We start from the raw sequence: 20910 nt of genomic DNA on the forward strand, positions 1-20910 counted from the left end.
GTAAGATTGGGATGGATAGTAAGCTACGTATAGTAAGATTGGGATGATGGATAGTAAGCTACGTATAGTAAGATTGGGATGATGGATAGCAAGCTACGTATAGTAAGATTGGGATGGATAGTAAGCTACGTATAGTAAGATTGGGATGATGGATAGTAAGCTACGTATAGTAAGATTGGGATGATGGATAGCAAGCTACGTATTGTAAGATTGGGATGATGGATAGTAAGCTACGTATTGTAAGATTGGGATGGATAGTAAGCTACGTATAGTAAGATTGGGATGGATAGTAAGCTACCTATTGTAAGATTGGGATGGATAGTAAGCAACGTATAGTAAGATTGGGATGGATAGTAAGCTACCTATTGTAAGATTGGGATGGATAGTAAGCTACGTATTGTAAGATTGGGATGGATAGTAAGCTACCTATTGTAAGATTGGGATGGATAGTAAGCTACGTATTGTAAGATTGGGATGGATAGTAAGCTACGTATAGTAAGATTGCGATGGATAGTAAGCTACCTATTGTAAGATTGGGATGGATAGTAAGCTACGTATAGTAAGATTGGGATGGATAGTAAGCTGAAATTCACAGAACTTGATTTGTTTAAGTTGAAGTCACTCCTGGTTCAGGCAGCAGGAGGTAACATATGGCAGTCAGACAGGCTTATTGTTGCTCTCCTATTGCTCTGGCTGTTTCAGTGCAACTCAGAAATCAGCCAGTGCTGAGGATTGTCAGTTTGAGTTCATCTGGGCTCTCTAGCAAACACACGCTGAGCGGCAGGCAGCTGATTGAGACGGGACTCCTCTCCCTCCCTAAATGTTCCATCAACACCCTCACTGCTCCTCCCAGCCATACTCTACATGTCCATTTTCCATTTAGTAAATGCTTTCTAAAGCATTTTCATAAAAAAGCAGTAGTTAGAACACAGCAATGAATTACATTTCAATTTGTTTGACTTCATTTCCAGGTTGCTGCATTAGGCTCAGTAAAATGCCCATCTCTAACATTCTTGTCCCTTCTCTCTTTATTCTTATTAGGTTTCAGAGAACAAGGCGAGGGAATTACATTAGTGTATCTTAAGTTAAAAGCTCTTTGCTCTTTGACCAAGTGTTTCAGTGTTATTGGGTTAATCTGATTTTTGCTGTCTTCATGGAGATGCTATCGCAGGGTATAGGTAGTGGCTGGTAACCAAAGCAGTCCTGCACAGACACCATCCAGATGGGATCAGTTTACGGTAATTTGGTTTCAGAATACATTACCAGAAGAGGCTCCTGGCCGAGAACGGCCACCCCGCTAAGAGCTAGGAGTCTGTGGTCGCTGTGGCCACTGCAGACAGCCAGCTCCAGCCGGCCCAGGTGACCACCGCTGTTCCCCGGCCCATTCCAAACCTCCTCTTGCCTCTCTCCCTCTGCACTTAAGGGGAGGTGTCGGGATACGTGCCTTTTAAGAAAAACCTAATGTTTTAAATTCAATTTGTCACCCAATTCTAAATGCATCTCCTTGTACCAACAGGGCTTCGTTGTCCAATTCATTAGGGCGATTACTCAGTCCACTGGCCACACTGGAGCCCTCACATTTCTGGTAAGCCCTGCATATAAGTATCATTTCTTTCACTGTAAACATGTCACTCAGACCAGGCTGTTCAGGGGGGTGGGATGCTGCCCCCGGCCCCCAGGGCGTTAAGGGATGCAGAGTGGATTGACCCTCCCTGCTCTCCATTTTTGTTCTGTGTATTTGTAATTGTTGGCTACTTGCATCTGCTATTTAAGGGAAGCTCTTCACAGCACTTCACGTGCAACTTCACATGCAGTGTCACCCTCCACTCTTCCCCACTCTGGCCCTTCATGCATCCTTATCCCCCAGTTAACTAGGCAGGACAGAATATAAGGACAGAGTATTGAGATTCAAACTCCACACATCTACTTCACCTTCCCTGAACATAGCATCCCGGGGTCCCATTTAACTAGGGCCTCATTGAGATGCTTACTTATTTCTTGTAGAATACATAATAAAGATGATACATTCCTAGACATATGGTATAGAGCATAGTTTTTACTGAACTAGGTGGACTTCAACTTCTGTTTGTTTGATGTTTCTTTCATCATTTTGCTTTTGATTACAGACTGTTTATGTGAAGTGTGTGTACTGATATAGTTTATCTCAGAAGACCTCGATAATTGTTTGTAACACCCATTGTTAACACTCTAAAATGACAGCTTTATTTTGGATACCGTGACTCATACGAGCTCATGCAGTGTTTGGCCTTTCTAGTCTTTTCTGTGATGAGCCACGTGTCACTTTGACCATTTCACGACATCCAACCGCACTGAAACCACCAAACTTCACCAGTCGTCCCTCCTGATTTTGGCCACGGTAACCTTGGACACCTTCACTGCAGTGTGAGAATGTGTTTAAAAATAACCAGGTCCATTAGTCAAGGAGGATAATGCTAGCCTGGCTACGTGGGCTACTCTCACGCCCTTGTGGCAGCGAAGTGCTATCACTGACACGGTGCGTCAGCACTTCTTTCTGTTGCTCCAACACTGAAAGGCTCCCCTTGATTCACACACGCGCGCACACACACACACATAAGGAGGCTCAAATGGAGGACTGTCAGAGAAGTTGTGGAAAAAGTGTAAAAACATAATAACTGCATTCTGAATATTATAATACATTATTAGTCATGAGGTATTATCATGAGAATATACGATTTCAGAGTCCAAGATTTGTTTTTCTAACACATTGGGACAAACAGCTGTAATTACATATGTATTACTAATATTCACTGCACAGTGAATATGTGGTTAGAGTGTGATTATCCAGTTATAGTTTAATCATTGAAGATCTTTCTTTGGTTTGGTGTGTTACTCATCTCGTCTACTGTCTGTTTTCATTCATTCCTCTCTCTGTCTGTATTTGCGTCTGCTTTGCCGCCCGATAGACGCCAGACGGAATGATAATTCTGCAGCTTTTAGATACGCTCTGTCTAAAATGTAATGGAGGGAACATGCTAAGTCCGCTAATTTACACTTGGTAAAAAGCGTGACGTGGAGTGGACGATGCAGGCGTTTATCAGTGAATGTTATTGGTATTGAGCGGCCAGTCGTTTGAAGGTTATGTTTCTGAGCAGTAATTGAAATGCAAAATAACATTAGGATCGATGGTTAGCTCTGTTTATTTATGAAATCAATATTGAAACCGTCCGTCACAATAGCAGCTCTGATTCTTACTGACAGCTTAAGTACGGATGGACTGACTGTACACAGCCTCTGCAGCCCTTCCAGGCCTCCCAGCCATAACAGCTGTTAGCCTGAGAGCCATTTGCCTCCTTGCTCTGCCCTGCCCTACACTGCTCTACTCTGTCCTGTTCTGTCCTGGCCACCCAGGCAGACTGATGGCATGGAGCATTGTAGGAGGTTCTGAAGACATATTGTAGGACAGTCTGAATGACACCATTGATGAGCTTGGATAAGGATCGACACTAAAGCTACAAGTTCAAGAGTTTCCATTAATACTGGAGTAAATGCAATCCAGTCTTGATGTAAAGGTTGTGACATTGTCGGGTGTGTACATACTCATTGGACCCTCGCTGTTGTTGTGTGCATGTGTCTCTCCCAGAGAGAGAGAACACTAGCACATTCTCCTGGTTAGGTTTGCCTGCCCTGGGGCCAGAACTTCTGAATCACCAACCATTAACATCCTAGCATGCAGGCTAACTGCTACCCACCCTCTGCCTCAGTGTGCAGGGCTAGTTTCACTGTGGTGACTGGGAATATTTATTCATGTGTTTATTTCCTAGGGACCTTGTCAATAGGCTTTGTAGTCGCATTACAAAATGGATGGGAATCTTGTTGTTTGGGGTTTTCGGTAAATTGAAAATGTTTCAATTTTAGAATATTTTTTAGAATATCAGCGGGTCAATGAGAGATTTCTGGGGGGTTCACCCGTGAGTTAGAAATGTGTCACTGACAGTCGTCCGCTGTGATCTTTTTCTGGGGTTTGTCTTTTAGGAAGGTTACAACGTCCATTTCATTTCTTGTTTTAATTCAATGTCAAAGTTCTATCTTCTCTACGTAAATCAAAGTCCATTAGATGTCCGTTTTGTCCCTCTCTCAGTGCTGTGCTGACCCGTGGCTGTCTCAGTAAACCAGACTGCATTATAATGTCAATCTTTATTCATCATTCTCTCTGGCTGAGAGAAGCCTCTCGGCTTTCATTTCTGGAATGTCATAGCAGGGGCATGGACATACATGATGCCGTAGAGGGTACATTGAGGCTTGGCAGGGGGAACTGCATGTGTTATGGAAGGTGGAAGCTAGTCGTGTTGTCTTTTTACATGTTTGTGTTTGACCTTTTTATCATTTCATATTTGTATACCCTGTACCCTCAAATGCACACAAAACACAGTGAAATGGTTTAGTTGAGCTGAGTAGTATAAACTGCCAGGTAGGATTCCTCTTTCACTAACACTGCTATGACACCAGACGGTGTCGGCTGCTGAGATGTATGTTTAGATTGCCCCCTGAAGGAGACTCATTAATTCAAAAAATATCCCCAAAGTGTAATTATTCCTGAATGGCATGGTGTTGGATGTCAGCATATAAATCATCCACCCCACCCACCTTTTTATAATCACCACTATTTATGGGGAGTGAGGGGAGGGTCTGGGACATGAGCCTGTAAAGAGCTGGGGACCAGGGAGAGACTAGGGAGAGACCAGGGAGAGACCAGGGGAAGACTAGGGAGAGACTAGGAAGAGACTAGGGAGAGACCAGGGAGAGACTAGTGAGAGACCAGGGAGAGACTAGGGAGAGACCAGGGAGAGACCAGGGAGAGACTAGTGAGAGACCAGGGAGAGACTAGGGAGAGACCAGGGAGAGACTAGGGAGAGACTAAGGAGAGACTAGGGAGAGACGAGGGGGAGACGAGGGGGAGACCAGGGAGAGACCAGGGAGAGACTAGGGAGAGACCAAAGAGAGACCAGGGAGAGACCAGGGAGAGATGAGGGGGAGACCAGGGAGAGACTAGGGAGAGACTAGGGAGAGACCAGGGAGAGACTAGGGAGAGACCAGGGAGAGACCAGGGAGAGGGGCCCTGTGTGTCTCTGGAGCGATTTGAAGGGCTTTAACACACCACCCCATAGCCGTGAAATAAAGGCCTGGGGCCGGTTCCATACAGTGGAATAACTAGAGATCATTGGTGTCCTCTGCATCAAAAGAGATTCAGTTATCGCCTCAAAGATGATGAAAACAAACAAACAAAATCAAATTAATTTTGTCCTCACATTTTTATCAGTATGTTCAACATTGGACATTATTTCAGTGTTCCATATTCCACAAAAAAATGTGGAACTCATCCATGTGCTATGTTTATGTGAGCCTGTGTAAACATTGACACATTTGATTGCAGTTAAATTATTCTGGACACCTGATAAACCCGTTAGTCTTGCCTTGTGTGTGTGTATATATATTGTGTGTGTGTGTTTGGCCCTTCCTCTGATGAAGAGGGTAATTTATGGTAGTGGCAGGACGGGCTCTTTGTTTAAAGCAGGTAGAGTTCCCCCCTAAACAAGGACAGCCTATCAGAGGAAGATTAATGAAGTAATTTCATGCATGGCTCCTTGCCTCTGTCCCCCTGTACTCGGAGTCACTGTGTCTCAACCTGTGATTTACATTGGTCTGCCTTAAATAGGCTTAACCCTTTACAATAATATTTCCTCTGGTTGTACGCACACACTGCAGAGTGCATGCAATGACTTTAACCCTATACACCCCCTCTGTGTATTATCCATATTTCTAGAAATATATGTGTGTTCTAGTTAGATTTGACATACATGTATAGTTGTATGGTTATACACTAGTTGCTGGTTATACACTAGTTCTCCTTGGTTCACAGGGTTGTGTCTGTTCTGCTTCCAGAACAGTGTCGTGTGGTATACAGCTGGAGCCAGATCTCTGTGCTTGTGGTTTAGGTCAGGGAATAGAACGGCTGGTAAGGCTCAGTTAGGAAAGGGAAAGGGGGATACCTAGTCAGTTGTACGAATGAATGCCTTCAACTGAAATGTGTCTTCTGCATTTAACCCAGCCCCTCTGAATCAGAGAGGTGCGGGGGCTGCCTTAATCGACATCCACGTCTTCGGTTAGACATGGTGAAGTGTATGGGATCTGAATTACACAACACTATTTATGATTAGGCATTAGGCATCCACTGCCAACGATTAATGCTCTCGATGACACATTTAATGGTGGCTAATTATTTTGCTGAAAGAGCACCATTAGACTTTCTTCCTATAGTGAGATGTGATGATACAGAATAGCTCCCTGAGCTATTCTACTCTACAGGGAGCTTATCTGCTGTGTATGCAGAGTAGTATGCTCACTCTTTTATTGCCGTAGAACCATGTCTGAACTGGTAACCCACTCCCTAACAGAGTTCTGGCATCTTCATCTGATCTTTCCTACCGTCATTTGTTTTCCGAGGATTCTTAGCCCTTTTCAGAATAGGATCACTCCAGTGTCACTCAGACAGTTTACGTCAGACAAACAGCAGTGCCTGTATCATAAGAGGGCCTGTTTTTCCTGCCAGCATCGTTTCAACAGGAAGAAAAGAGGGGGGATCAATAGATGTGATCTGTGTCTGGGCAGCCAGCACTGTCTTGTGGCTGGCCTGGTGGAGCATGGGGCTCATGTTGTCGTAGTGGGTGAGCTCATGGCTTTATAAAGACTACAGTGACATCGCTGTGGAGCAGCTAAATTTAATCCTCTGTTGGAGACTGAAAAACTGAATTGGCCGGGCCACGGAGCTGCATGGTCCCCGCAGTGGTAACCCTGCACCACCCAGCTCCATCCAGCCCCATCCCCTGGCCTACGGACTATTGATTTGGGGCCCACGCCGCTCTCCATAAGCACGCATAAACAGCCCTGTCTCCCTTCCGCTCTCTCTCTCTCTCTGTCTCTCTCTATCACACCCTCTTTTTTGCTTTCTGTTTGTCTGTCTCTCTTACTCCTCTATTGTGTTCTTCTATAGATCAGCACATTATACATATCTGTCAGCTGATGTGTCTGTTAACAAAGAGGGCCCACCCATCCCACCCCCTTTACACATACCCTGCCCCTTCCTCTATCTGTTTAGAGCAGGCCTAATGAATGAGAAAATCCCAAATTAGGAGATTTTCCCAAACTAAGAATAAAATGGGTCTCTATTGGGTGCAGGGAGTGCCTCTACCTCTATACCAACCACTGCCTCCTTTAACATTTACTACGATGCGTCTCCTCCTCCCTACTTACACACACACCTCCCCATTCCCCTGATGGTCATTAACCTGGACCCAGTTATATAGCAAGACATCCTCCCCCCAAGCTCTGATCCCCCCCATCTCATTTAATTTACATGGCCCCATGTGAATACAGACACCCTCCAGAAACGTCTCCTAAAGAAACGTCTCCTTTGTAAGTATTCCAGTGATTATAGCCAGTCAGCCTGGTCCTGGTTCCAGTCAGTCAGGCCTCTCTCCCTAAATGAGTCGTCCTCCATGCGGCCGAGAAGTAAGAGGTGACGGTGGCCCCTGGAGGTGAGGTCACCATGGCAGCTGCCAGTGGGCTCTGGAGGTGGCGGGAGGCTGAGCGAGACTGAGATGGTCTGTCAGGAGCTAATTGAGTTCCTCCTCCTGCGCTGACTCTGGGCCAGTGGCTTATCAGGGACATCGCCAAGGGGCCTCCAGGCAGATCTGCCCCTACTGGGGCATCTGATATCACCATCACCCCGCCTGTGGATGTCACCCCCCACCCCCCCAGTAGGAGCAGAGAGGGGGGGCTGGGGTGAGGTTAGCCAACGCTATGAAACCATGTTTTTGGCATCCCACAGCCAGAAAGTGAACAGTACATTCTAAAATGATCTCATGCCATTGTAAAACTCTGTCAAAGGAAGAATCATTTGAGTACACATTTTATCTCTCCCCATTTTATCTCTCTCCCCATTTTTCATCTCTCCCCATTTTACACCTCTCCCCATTTTACATCTCTCCCCATTTTACATCTCTCCCCATTTTATATCTCTCCCCATTTTATCTCTCCCCATTTTATCTCTCCCCATTTTACATCTCTCCCCATTTTATATCTTTCCCCATTTTACATCTCTCCCCATTTTCATCTCTCCCCATTTTACATCTCTCTCCATTTTAAATCTCTCCCCATTTTTCATCTCTCCCCATTTTACATCTCTCCCCATTTTATATCTCTCCCCATTTTACCTCTCTCCCCATTTTATATCTCTCCCCATTTTTCATCTCTCCCCATTTTACATCTCTCCCCATTTTATATCTCTCCCCATTTTACCTCTCTCCCCATTTTACATCTCTCCCCATTTTACATCTCTCCCCATTTTTCATCTCTCCCCATTTTACATCTCTCCCCATTTTACATCTCTCCCCATTTTACATCTCTCCCCATTTTACATCTCTCCCCATTTTTCATCTCTCCCCATTTTTCATCTCCCCATTTTACATCTCTCCCCATTTGTCATCTCTCCCCATTTTACATCTCTCCCCATTTTTATTATAAACACTCGAGGTGTGTGATGTGCTCATATACAAAGTCAATGCTAATGTGAATAAGAGATACAGAATGTCTGAGTGTCTGTGTCTGTGTTTAACACTTCAGTACGGGCATTAGCACCCTACAGAAGTCAGCATAGAGCTCACAGCAGGAATACTTACAAATTGGCCCAATTAGTTTCTCCAGGCTCTGTCGTGTTCCTGTGACAGTGTGCAGAATGTTCAGGCCGTGTTCAGAATGCTTCTGGCGGCCCAGCCAGGGAAGGGAAGGGAAGCGCTGAGACATGGGGATGAGTGCTCTTTAGTTCCCTCTCCTTCTGAAGAAGAGGAGCGGAGAGCGGGAGAGGAGCAGAGAGCGGGAGAGGAGATCATTAGGGCAGCTAATCCTGGTCACGGCAGCAGCACTGGAATGATATTAGGGATCTGAAATGCTGTTAGGAGGACCAGCTGGAATCTGATTAAAACCAAACTGCTCAGTGTGCTTTTGTGGGCCCATAACCCACCACTCAGCATGAATGTTGATCCGTACAAAGGGAACAAAAGGACGAGGAAAATGGAGAGAAAGAGAGATATCTTTCAGCCAAGCAGCATAATGGGAAAGACATTTACTGAACCTGAGAAGAAGACAACTATGGATTTCACAACATACCTGGGTCTTCATCAGTTCCGTCAACCTTTTTATTTTATGTCCTGTCTGGGACACATCCTAATTAGCACCTGGTCCATATGTTGTATTTTTATTAACACAGTTCCTGCTGTCAAATGATTCATGTTCATATTTTATTTGCCATATTAATAATAATATTTATAGATTTCATTTGAACTTGTCCCATTTGAGAATAAGATTAATAGAATATTAATAGAAATGTAAGAAAATATTTGATGAATGTATACTAGGTTCAAATGGTTAGTATTCATTCAATGTCATTAATCAATATAAGCAGCCTTGTTAAAAATATAAGCACAGCGGTAGCATAATGTGTCAATGCGGAATGAGTTAAGGAGATTCTAGCCAGAACATGTATTATAAATGACCACATAGAGCTGGAGGGGAAACAGTTAAGACACTTATGCAATTATGCTAAGTGTCACCCTGGAGGTGACCTTTGAACTGGGGTTAAGCTTACTCTGAATTTGTGAAATAAAAGCTAAATGGAACCATCCCGCATGCTGCCATTTTAAATATATTGCCTTTAATAAGCCGAGTGCTGGTGACCTATTATACAGGTGCACAGAGCTATCTAAAACAGAGAACTTAAAGCAGATGAGTAGGGGCTCCTTTCATTCATTTATGTGGATGCAATCCGCATGAGTTATTTAAACAGCGACATTACGTTAAAAAGCATCAAGGGAATGGAGCTTTTTATTTCATTATCTTGTTATTTTCTTGTTTTGCTCTCACTTTCTAAGAGTACATAGAGTCATCTGTTTGAGATATAAATATTTCTTAAAACACGAAGAGAGAAAAAAACTTCTTTGGCTTTACTTTTACCTCGTTTTTTGTAGGTATTGTCCAACTTGGTTTTATAGTTACTGTGAGAAATACTGTAAATAGAGTCACATGATACCTAGTAAAAAGTGTGGTTATGGGTTTTATATTATGTACGCTCCCGGAGTGTTCAGCCGAAGGACTTATTCCACAAGGTCAACGGTTTTAACAGGGGGCATTTTTTATTATTTATTTTAGCAGTTAACCTTTTTGTGAATTTCCAGAGGTGGTGGGCATCTGGACCTCCAATGAATATACATGACAGGAGGGAGGGAAACCCGGGAATTAGATTTAATTTGACATGCTGACCCCCATCTCCACGGGCCCATGAAGCCAGGGTGAGAAAATAAGGTTGACCCTCTGACCTCTGGGCCTGAACCCTACTGTCACCCACCCTTACAATTAAATCAACCAGAGAGAGAGAGACAGCTATCCCGGCTGGCCCGGCCCTTCTCTAGCTGTCCGATGGGGATATAGAAAAGGTCTCTGTCTCACCCTCTCTGCATTCTGAGACGGCCGACCATGTGTCGGATAGATCCTGATGGTAACGTTAGGCATACTGGTAGAGAGTATCCCTTCTCTTCCTGCGCTGCTGATGGGAAACTGACATGTCAACTATGGAAACATTACCATTAGTTGGCAACATATTAATATAACTAATGTACTAAAGCAGAACTTAGGCTGTCTAGCTGCCATCAACCATGAACGCCGATGTCTGCATTTGCATAGCCCTCGCAAGGCTCAATTTCATTAATGTGGGCGAGTGCAGATGACCTTTCACCTTGTCAGTGGTGCCTAATGCAGAGGTGTGTGTGTGTGTGTGACCCTGCCACGACCCTGATGGGTCACTGTGTCCACACGACCTTTAGAAAGCATAGAGGTTGTCCGTCTCTCATAGCGCTCTATCTCCTCAATTCCCTCTGTTTGTCCAGGAAAAGACCAGGTTAGAAGAATCCTCTTTAAATGTGGTGGCGACAGAAATACATTTGTATGGACAAAGAGCTGTTTTAGGGTTAGTTGCATTGTATCGACACAGCTAGAGGTTGCAATTTATTTCAGTCACGGCAGGCAATACATCAGATGAGATGCTGTTATTAACCAGACAGTGAACAAAGTCAATATCCTTCTTTTTTTTTGTTGCCTGCCTGCTGACTCAAGGAGACTGCTCCCGGTATGTTCTCTGTACTCTGGCTCCAGTCTAAAATATGGGTCCCAGGAATGCAGTCCTCCCTGTGTTAGCGTTGACTGTGTTCCTGTGTTAACAAGTGTGGTCGGTGTTGAGTGTGTTTATTTCACCTGTGTGTTCTCTCTCTCTCATGGCTGGTGGCATGTGGGGCTAATGAAGCTCTTAGTATCCTCCCACCTGGTTGGCTGGTTCATGATGAGGGTTAGGAAACACTGTGGTGAGGATGAGACAGAGGGGAGAGAGAGAGATCAGAATAAAAGAGAGCAGCAGAAGTGTCACTGAATGTGTGCTGATATGGAAGAAGTCCTTCTCTTTGGAGTGTGGGAGTGTGAAGTGAATTGCTCTGTGTGAACAGTAGCCTACAGAGTTTTCACACGTAGTCAAATTGTGCAAAGATGTGTTTTCTCTCTATAGCTGTCATGGTATCGTTAGGCAATGTATAGATTTTAGTTTTGTGGGTAGCACCAGTCGATCTGAAACTTTGAATGTCTGTAGTCTAAAAGGCCATGCTAATGGTCATGTTTCTCTCACCTCTCTCCCCTCCCCTCTCTCCCCTTCTCCAGGCTGCTGAATAGAATGGCTGTTGATGACCGGCACCTTCCCTCCAGCTGCGGGTCCTACATCAAGACGGAGCCGTCCAGCCCCTCCTCAGTCATCGACACGGTCAGCCACCACAGCCCAAGCGGCAACTCGGACGCCAGCGGCGGCTATGTCAGCGCCATGAACAGCCACTCCAACGGCCTGGACTCTCCGCCCATGTTTACGCCCGGTGGGCTGGGCGCCGGCCCCTGCCGCAAGCGCTACGACGACTGCTCCAGCACCATCATGGAGGACTCACCCATTAAGTGCGAATACATGTTGAACTCCATCCCCAAGAGGCTGTGCCTGGTCTGTGGAGATATAGCCTCTGGGTATCACTATGGCGTGGCCTCTTGTGAGGCCTGCAAAGCCTTCTTTAAAAGGACAATACAAGGTATTTCCCTCCCGCTCCCTACAGACACACAAGGGATCTGCCCTACTACACATGCAGACACTACATACAGCGTTTTACCCCCCCCCCCCCCCCCCCCTCCTCCTAACACAATCACCTACTGCCCTAAACCACTATCTTGTTGTTAGACAGAACATGCTGAGTTGTTGCATGTAGCTGTGTTCATCTACATTATTTTCCATTTATCTCCCTGGGAAAAGGTATATTTTTCAAGGCCGGTGACTCCAGTTGTGCTGCTATGGATCGCCAGCATTGCTATAACACCCAGGGTAACTTAATAGTGAGGGAAATTACATGCAATGCAGCACAGTATGAGGCAACACATTTCCTCGGGCGCTACATACACAATGGACAGCCACACACAGGACAGGCCACTAGCCAGAGCCGCTCGCAATGACATCATCAACTGGGGTCAGGCTAGGTAGGGGGCAGTGGTGGTGACATCATCATCAGGGATCAGGTTTGGTGGAGAGTGGTTGTGTTGTGTGCCCATATGCCTGTGGGGGGTCCAAAGCAGGAGATTGACTATGTGTGTGTGTGTGTGTGTGTGTGTGTGTGTGTGTGTGTGTGTGTGTGTGTGTGTGTGTGTGTGTGTGTGTGTGTGTGTGTGTGTGTGTGTGTGTGTGTGTGTGTGTGTGTGTGTGTGTGTGTGTGTGCGTGCGTGCGTGTGTGCGTGCGTGCACCTAGGGAATAGGGTGTGAGTGGTGCAGATCTGCATGGTATGATGTATCACAGGTTCCCATTAGAGAGGCAATGACAGGCCCCCCACTGTGTGTCTCTCTGTGTGCTCTGTCCTACATTAATCATTGGGACCTACGGTACGGAGGGAGATATTATTGAGCCAGGGAAAATCACTGCTGAACATGCACAGCTGCCCCTGCTTAAGTCTGCTTAAGAATCTGAGAAATTAAAAGGAAAAATGCAGGAGGCAAATATTGAAATATTCAGCTACAGTAATGGCATGCAGTAAAGTAAACATATTTATCTTGCAAAGGAGACAAATTAATTAGAACTTTTATTTCTTTATTTTGTATAATTGTTTTATACCTCAAATATGTTCTGTAAAAATAATAGTCTGTATGTTTCAATTTACGTCCTTAGCTTCTGGAGAATTGTCCACAAATTGTCCACAGAATTGTCCACAAAATGCCATTATTGTGCCCAGGTTATCGAGTGCAGGCTGTCTAGTAGGTGTTGATTTTGAACACCCCAAATCCTATCAGCTTTAAACAGTCTATGTATCTTTGCAGTCAAACAAAAGCATTAGGCCAAATCCTGCTGTTTACCCATGCTGCCATCAGCTATCCTGTCTATTGATATAAGATGATCATTTTCTCTCAAGTAACATAACTGCGCTTTTGTCCCCCCGCTACAAACCATTGACAGTGACACATAATAGAACAGAAAAGAGCAATCTGGAAAGAAAGAGAAGTCTTAAGTGGAGCAATAGCCTGGTACATGAAAAGAAAAATGGAAAGAGTTCCCTTTTTTTCCCTCCCTCACTTTACATTGTCGATTTGAAATTCCTCTCTTTCTCCTCTTGGAGGGCTGCCTGTAATGGAACTAATCTGCCGTCGTTTGTCCGAGCCACAGGAGTTTTGTCAATAACAATCAGCGTTTGGAAAGTGTAATTAAGGCCGAGGCTTTTCATTAGGAGGAAGGGAGGGGGCTGTCTCCAGGGACTGCAGGGCCAATTAGAAACTCAGGCACGCGTCGCACGCTGGGTAATTTCAGGGAAAGGAGGGAGAAAAAACCGTAGGATTTCTTTAGATTGGAGAGGGACCCGAGCGCTCTTTCAGAGGAGGAGAGGAAAAGCTTAATGGCATAATAATCAGACAGGGGTACCAGTCCAGGCAGAAGAGGACAGGGACGAGGACCATGGGACTTTTTAGGAGGGGGATGAGGAGGGGGTGAAAGCTTCTGAATGAATAAAAACCACACAGGATGACTGAAGGAGGAATAGAGGGAGCAGTAAACAGTGGGACATAAAGCCCTTGGATGAAGAAGAGGTTGCAGTAGATGAGACCTGATTAATTAAAGAAATAACGAGGCTGTCTATCCAGGGTGGAGGGTGTGAGATGACGTCCCTTAATGAGAACAACACAGAAGATGTGTCTTTTACACACATTCATCACATTGTTTTTAAGCAATAACACTAAAGCTAATGGACTTTTTTCCGTTACATTTTTAGCACATAATGAAATTTGAGACGATAGTGACCACACGGTTGACTGTGTTGACTATTTTCCAGAAATCTCGGTTTCTCTACCTGGGATTCCTGGATTCATTTAGCATTGCCTACTCTTAACTTCTCTTCTCTCCTTTATTTCCTGATGTTCCACTGCTGTAAAAGAGACCTGCTGCCCCTACCTCTTCAACAGGACAGAATGGCAAATCCATCTTCTGTCACCTAGTCATTCAATGAAAAGCCCCCTGAACTCTTACATGGAGATAGTTACATTAGTCATTCTCGAGGCCCAAATTAATGTCAACCTAGATCACCATCCATCCCGGACAAACTCCTATTCTCATAGCTCCCTAATCACAGGCCCGTGCCGCACCTCGCGTGCCCTGCCAATCAAAAGCATCGATCTCTTATTGAACCTTATTTTTCTCTCATTTTGAACCCAAGTATAAAATTGCTTGAAAACCAACTGAACTCAGTGGCCCTCTTTTTTATATGAAGTAATAGACCTTGACAGTAAGCCTGTAAAAGTCAGTTTAGATTTTGATGAGAAATACCTGCGATTTTACTATAATTTACTTACAGGACCTGACTTTCCCTCACTGCCCTGGCACAGGTCCTGAAAAGCCATAAAATAAATTGAGACAGATAAATATCGAGAGAAGAAAATCATTTTTTTCTTCTTTCCTTCTCAGATTTTTATGTTATTTGTTTAATACTGTAACCTTTGAAACCAGAGATGAACCCTGCATTCTAGTTCAGGGTATATATTAACTACTCCAATGCTTGACTGACTGGCTGTATAAATAGACATTTGTCTGAGGATCAGTCCTTGAGCTATAAACGCCAATAAAGGTGAACCAATCATGTATTTTTATATATAAATACAAAACATCCTAATATTTAGTTGCACCCCCTATTTTGCCCTCAAAACAGCCTCAATTCGTTGGGGCATGAACTCTACAAGGTGTCGAAAGCATTCCACAGGGATGCTGGCCCATGTTGACTCCATTGCTTCCCACAGTTGTGTCAAGTTGGCTGGATGTCCTTTGGGTGGTGCACCATTCTTGATACACACTGGAAACTGTTGAGGGTGAAAAACCCAGCAGCGTTGCAGTTCTTGACACACTCAAACCGGTGTGCCTGGCACCTACTACCATGCCATGTTCAAAGGCACTTAAATATTTTGTCTTCCCATTCACCCTCTGAATGGCACATATACACAAGGCTTAAAAATCATTCTTTAACCTGTCCCCTCCCCTTCATCTACACTGATTGAAGTGGATTTAACAAGTGACATCAATAAGGGGTCATAGCCTGGATTCACCTGGTCAGTCTGTCATGGAAAGATCTTTGTACAACTGCTTTGTACACTCAGTGTATATTAGTCTATGCACACTGTCCTTTTAGTGTATATGAGAGAGTATGCCTGTGTGTGTGTTTGGGTTTAATGAATATGGTTGTTTGTGCATGGTCTCTGTTTCAAATCAAATCAAAAATGATTTGCCACATGTGCCAAGTACAACAAGTGTAGACTTTGCCGTGAAATGCTGACTTACAAGCCCTTAACCAACAGTGCAGTTCAAGAAGAATAAAATATTTACCAAGTACACTAACATGAAAAGTAATAATAAAAAGTAACACAATAAGAATAACAATAACGAGGCTATATACAACGAGGCTATATACAGATTCCAGAGTCGGCTACTCTGATGATTGCCTCCTGGCAACAGATGGGAAATAGATGGGCTTATTATTATGGTATGGTTGTGCTCTGACAACAGACACAACAGGAAGAGAGACATACCGCATCATCTCCCTTTTCTCACACATTTATTTACCTCAATTCCAAAGAGATGAGAGGGATTAGCATGATGATTTCTAACACAGATACAGAAGAATTTCTCATTATTTAATACATCTTGGGACCCTCCACTTGATCTGTCCAATATCATTAACATAATTGCATAAGTTGTTAAAGGGGGTTGGAGGGTTGGAGGGAGAACCCCACTGGAATGTTATACAGCTCTTTCTCTCTCTCTCTTTAGAAAACTCTGAGCGAGGGTCAGTGTGGAGAGAAAAGCAGGTTTGCTGTGTTGAGATGGAATCCCAATGTGCCTGTGTATGGCTGTTTATCTAGAGGCAGGAGAGCTGCTGGAGCACAGTCTGTGTGCAGTTAGACAGGTTAATACTGTATATAGGCCTATGTCAGTCTATATTGAAGTCATCAAGGTTAAACCTCCTAAATGAAAAAGGAACTGTACACAGCATTGAATAGATAATAGTTGTGTAGATAACATGGCTTTGTGGTAGATAAATAAAGAATCCAAGCTTAAGAATGCACATAAGAAAACATCAATGATAAAATAAGTATTGTGTCTCCAGTGTGCCTCAGAATGTGCTTCTCTGTTCTTCCATTCATGGTGGACAAGGAATGATTCTAATTCAGGACCTCGAGTAGCTTGATATTATTTTGAAAGCCTTCATTGAAAACCTTGACGACAGTCAAATGTAGGGAATCGGACACAAGGAGAATGCCATCGTTTATCCTGTCCTTCCTTTCTATTGCTAGTGCTACAGCACAGGCAGAAACATCTCTTTTATTGAGTAGAAGTGAAACTCTTTTTCATTGTGTTGTCCCGGTATCAGACGCTGTAGTACTGGATGTGAATAATGCATAAGGCGTCTTGCCTGTACACTATGTAAATAGTCAACAATGGCAACAGCGGTAACAACAGGTTTGGGGCTCCTGGAGCATTATGTAAAGTGGCCGGGGGCCGTGTGTCCGGCTCTCTCCCCTGCTATTGAGGCAGCAGGCGGCAGGGCGGCCAGCCCCTCTGAAGAGAAGCGGGATGCAGGCTGGATGGTTGGCTGCTCCAGGGGCCTGAAGGCGACATGCTCAGAATTAATGAGAACAATTTAGCAAGGGGCAAGGGTGCATTTATGAAGGGGTCCATGAGGAGTATTGGAGGTCTCCTCTCCCTCCCTCCCTCTTTCTTCACCCCCACCTCTGGAAGTTACCTTGTTCCCTGGAGGTCACCTCATCTCACCTCAGACACACTACTGTAATGGATTGTTGCCCAGGAGATGATTAACAAATGCTGATGCCCAATGTCTGGTCTGCACAAACTGATTTTTATAGACCACAGAATCCTGTGTGATATACAGTAACTGTTTTGGGGTTTTAACCTAGAGTACACACTGCCTCGTACAATGTAAATGACAATGTCCTAAAATGTGTATTGTATCCTTACTTTTATGCTTACTTTTATTCTACATGTAAAAAAGGAGAGAAAAAAGGTAAAAACATTTAACCTTTTGCTTTTCCTTTGCCTATAACTCAATAGGAAGATACACTGCGTTATAAAGAGGGATCAGGTTAAGGCTGACCCATGTTTCTTGTCCTTCTCAGGCAACATAGAATACAGCTGTCCCGCCACAAACGAGTGTGAGATCACAAAACGGAGACGCAAGTCATGTCAAGCCTGCCGCTTTATGAAGTGTCTCAAAGTGGGGATGCTCAAGGAAGGCAAGTAGATCTCTGTCTGTCTGTCTGTCTGTCTGTCTGTCTGTCTGTCTGTCTGCCCGTCTGTCTGTCTGTCTGCCCATCTGTCTGTCTGTCTGTCTGTCCGTCCGTCCGTCTGTCCATCTGTCTGTCTGTCTGTCTGTCTGTCTGTCTGTCTGTCTGTCTGTCTGTCTGTCTGTCTGTCTGCCCGTCTGTCTGTCTGTCTGCCCATCTGTCTGTCTGTCTGTCTGTCCGTCCGTCCGTCTGTCCATCTGTCTGTCTGTCTGTCTGTCTGTCTGTCTGTCTGTCTGTCTGTCTGTCTGTCCGTCCGTCCGTCTGTCCATCTGTCTGTCTGTCTGTCTGTCTGTCTGTCTGTCTGTCTGTCTGTCTGTCTGTCTGTCTGTCTGTCTGTCTGCCTGTCTGTCTGTCTGTCTGCCCATCTGTCTGTCTGTCTGTCTGTCCGTCCGTCCGTCTGTCCATCTGTCCATCTGTCTGTTTGTCTTGGTATCACTCTTTTTATGTTAATTAAAATAATCTCAAAATTCGCAGCAGTGGCCAGACAACTGATCTGAGTCCCTGGTCTGTTCTGTCCTCCCCCTACCAACACAGCAGTAAATCATGGGCAGCTGAGCTGGGGACAGAAATATGCTGAATAGGTCGATCCTGCTGTCTGAGTAATAGAAATGTAACAGTATTCCGACTGGAAAGGCTTCTACTGGGTCCCTGAGCACACACTCCGGCCAGTCTCAGCTCTCCCCAGCATATTGATCCGCTAAATGTTTTCCGAACATCTCAGCTCTCTTCTTGTGGATGATTTTATAAAGTCACCCCAACTGGGAATTCAGTGACAATTAAAAATGCTGCCGATGGATTTCTCCGGCCAGGTTTCTTACCCCCTGCCAGGCCCCCTGAGACCCCAGGCTGGGCTTCTCCTTCCGGGGGAGGCCCTAGCCCCCTACCAACCAGGCCCCCTGAGACCCCAGGCTGGGCTTCTCCTTCCGGGGGAGGCCCTAGCCCCCTACCAACCTGGTCCCCTTCCCTTGCCACTTTATCCCCCTCCCCTCCTCACTTGTTGGTCTTTCCAAACAGCCCCAACACATGAATAATGAGAGCAGTGTGGCTGGGGAATGGGGAGGTGCTGTCATATTTATTTAGCTGCCCGCTGGGAAGAGCTCTTTAAGGAAACATGCTCTTTATGTCTTACTTTCCGCGAGCGCTTGTGAGAATAGGTCAAGTGGTGCTTATGTTTGACTAAGCATGATTATCCCTCCACTGCCACTGTACTACAGGGTAGACGTGAGGAAAAGACTCAGAGGGAGATATTCTCTATTACAGTGGCAGAAGAACACAACATGATTAGTCATTTTATACTCTCATTTTATACTCCATAGCAGTAGCCTAATTACAATCCCTTAAAATATGTTGTTAACTAAGTACAACCATTTTCATGTTGTTTTTGGTATCCTTACTCATCAACATGACATGCAGTATACCCAACTACTTCCCCACCCCCTTCTCTCTTAATTCACCAGAGAATGGAATGTATAGTACATCCTATCCCATCTCCAACTCCAGCTGCATATTAGTCTATATAGATCTCTGGTTTGTAACATAATCTCCGTACTGCATGAAGCAAGATAAAGAGACTGGGCCAGAAAGACAGGTTCAGCGCTTTACTATCTGATGAAAAATGAATGCCAATATATCATCTGGGGGAATAAGAGACTACAAAATATGTAGTGATGGTCATAAATGCCTGGCCAGTGTCGGGTCAAAGTAGGAGATAGTATAGAGAGAGTGTAGAGATCAAATATGCAGAGAGAGACTTAGTCCAGCATTCTAATGCATACTTCTGTATATTCAGCATATCCACAGATTGAAAACTAGGCTAATTTTTACAGAGTGGGTTTCGCCACATATTAGAATGGAGGTAGAGATTACCTCTGGCTCTGTGAAGTCCTTCAGGAATCAGGTCACCCACCTCTCTCCCACCTCCAGCAACGCTTTTCAAACACAATCAAAATAAGTAAATACATTTCCCAAATGAACAGAAAAATGTCAAATGCATCTTAATGCACGCCACACGCTATCTTCTCCTTAGAGCAAGGTCAGGCGTGAGTGTGAAACCAATGAATCTGGTCACGGGAACTAGGGACTGGAGGAGATGCTAGTCTAAGCTCTACGAAGCCATCGGCTCAACGCCATGTCCAGGCTCAGGGGCTGGAGATGGTCAATGCTCATGTGACTAAAGCAACCCCTCTGGAGTTCATTACTGCAGAAAGGTCATTCACTCAAGAAAAAATAAAATACTAATTATAACTTTATAGCTCTACCAAAGGTGTAATGCAGTTTCCTAACATCAGGCACTCTATGGAACTACAGTACATTTGAATGCATCACAACACACCTAACATCTCTTTTTAAATGCTCTTATCCAAAGTGACTTACAGTAGTGACTACATGCATTTGTCATACTTTTTCATGCTGGTCCCCCATTGGAATTGAACCCGGGCGTTGCAAGCCCCATGCTCTAACATCTTAGCCACACGGGCCTTGATATAACTGAATTTCAAGACATTCAGGGAGATCTTGGAAGTGCAAAGGAATTACTTTTTTCCCTCAGTGCCCATGTTAAGGTTAATAGTTAATACCTTTCAAAGCAAGGCATTTCAAGGCTTTACCTCCCCTACTGATTAAGCGAGTACATGGTAAGGAATTAGTGCATGTTTTTAGTCCATTGGAAAAGGCTCCAGTTTATCTCTGTAGACGTCTTAAGGGAAGTGTAAGGGAAGTGATCTCCAAAGATCAGCAGTCCGCTTAAAGGGGATCTGCCAGAGACTTGAGTTGAATCGCTCTACTTTCCCCCGACTGTATAAAAGAGGAAGTGATCAATAGAAGAATCAAATGTCAGGGGCTACAGGTTTCTCCTCTGATCAATGGAGGGGGATCAGAGCTGAGAGAGAGAGAAAGAGGAACAGATACTATTGAGAGATTACATT

At 44.6% G+C, this 20910-nt stretch overlaps 1 protein-coding gene across 3 annotated transcripts in view; it reads left to right on the forward strand.

Moving 5' to 3' along the window:
• LOC110497924 (steroid hormone receptor ERR2) overlaps positions 1 to 20910 on the forward strand; it is a 59904-nt gene that overhangs the window by 9582 nt on the left and 29412 nt on the right. For 2 of the 3 annotated variants that reach the window (XM_036954876.2, XM_036954873.2), the window contains exons 2-4: positions 1517 to 1585; positions 11794 to 12203; positions 17819 to 17935. In XM_036954876.2, the coding sequence (XP_036810771.1) occupies positions 11807 to 12203; positions 17819 to 17935 (514 nt within the window). In that variant the 5' untranslated portion in view covers positions 1517 to 1585; positions 11794 to 11806. The remainder of the gene's footprint in view (positions 1 to 1516; positions 1586 to 11793; positions 12204 to 17818; positions 17936 to 20910) is intronic. The other variant, XM_036954874.2, reaches the window with a different exon arrangement.

The sequence above is a fragment of the Oncorhynchus mykiss genome, chromosome 19 (assembly GCF_057628025.1).
Source record: "Oncorhynchus mykiss isolate SJ-2025 chromosome 19, ASM5762802v1, whole genome shotgun sequence".
Classification (NCBI taxonomy): domain Eukaryota; kingdom Metazoa; phylum Chordata; class Actinopteri; order Salmoniformes; family Salmonidae; genus Oncorhynchus; species Oncorhynchus mykiss.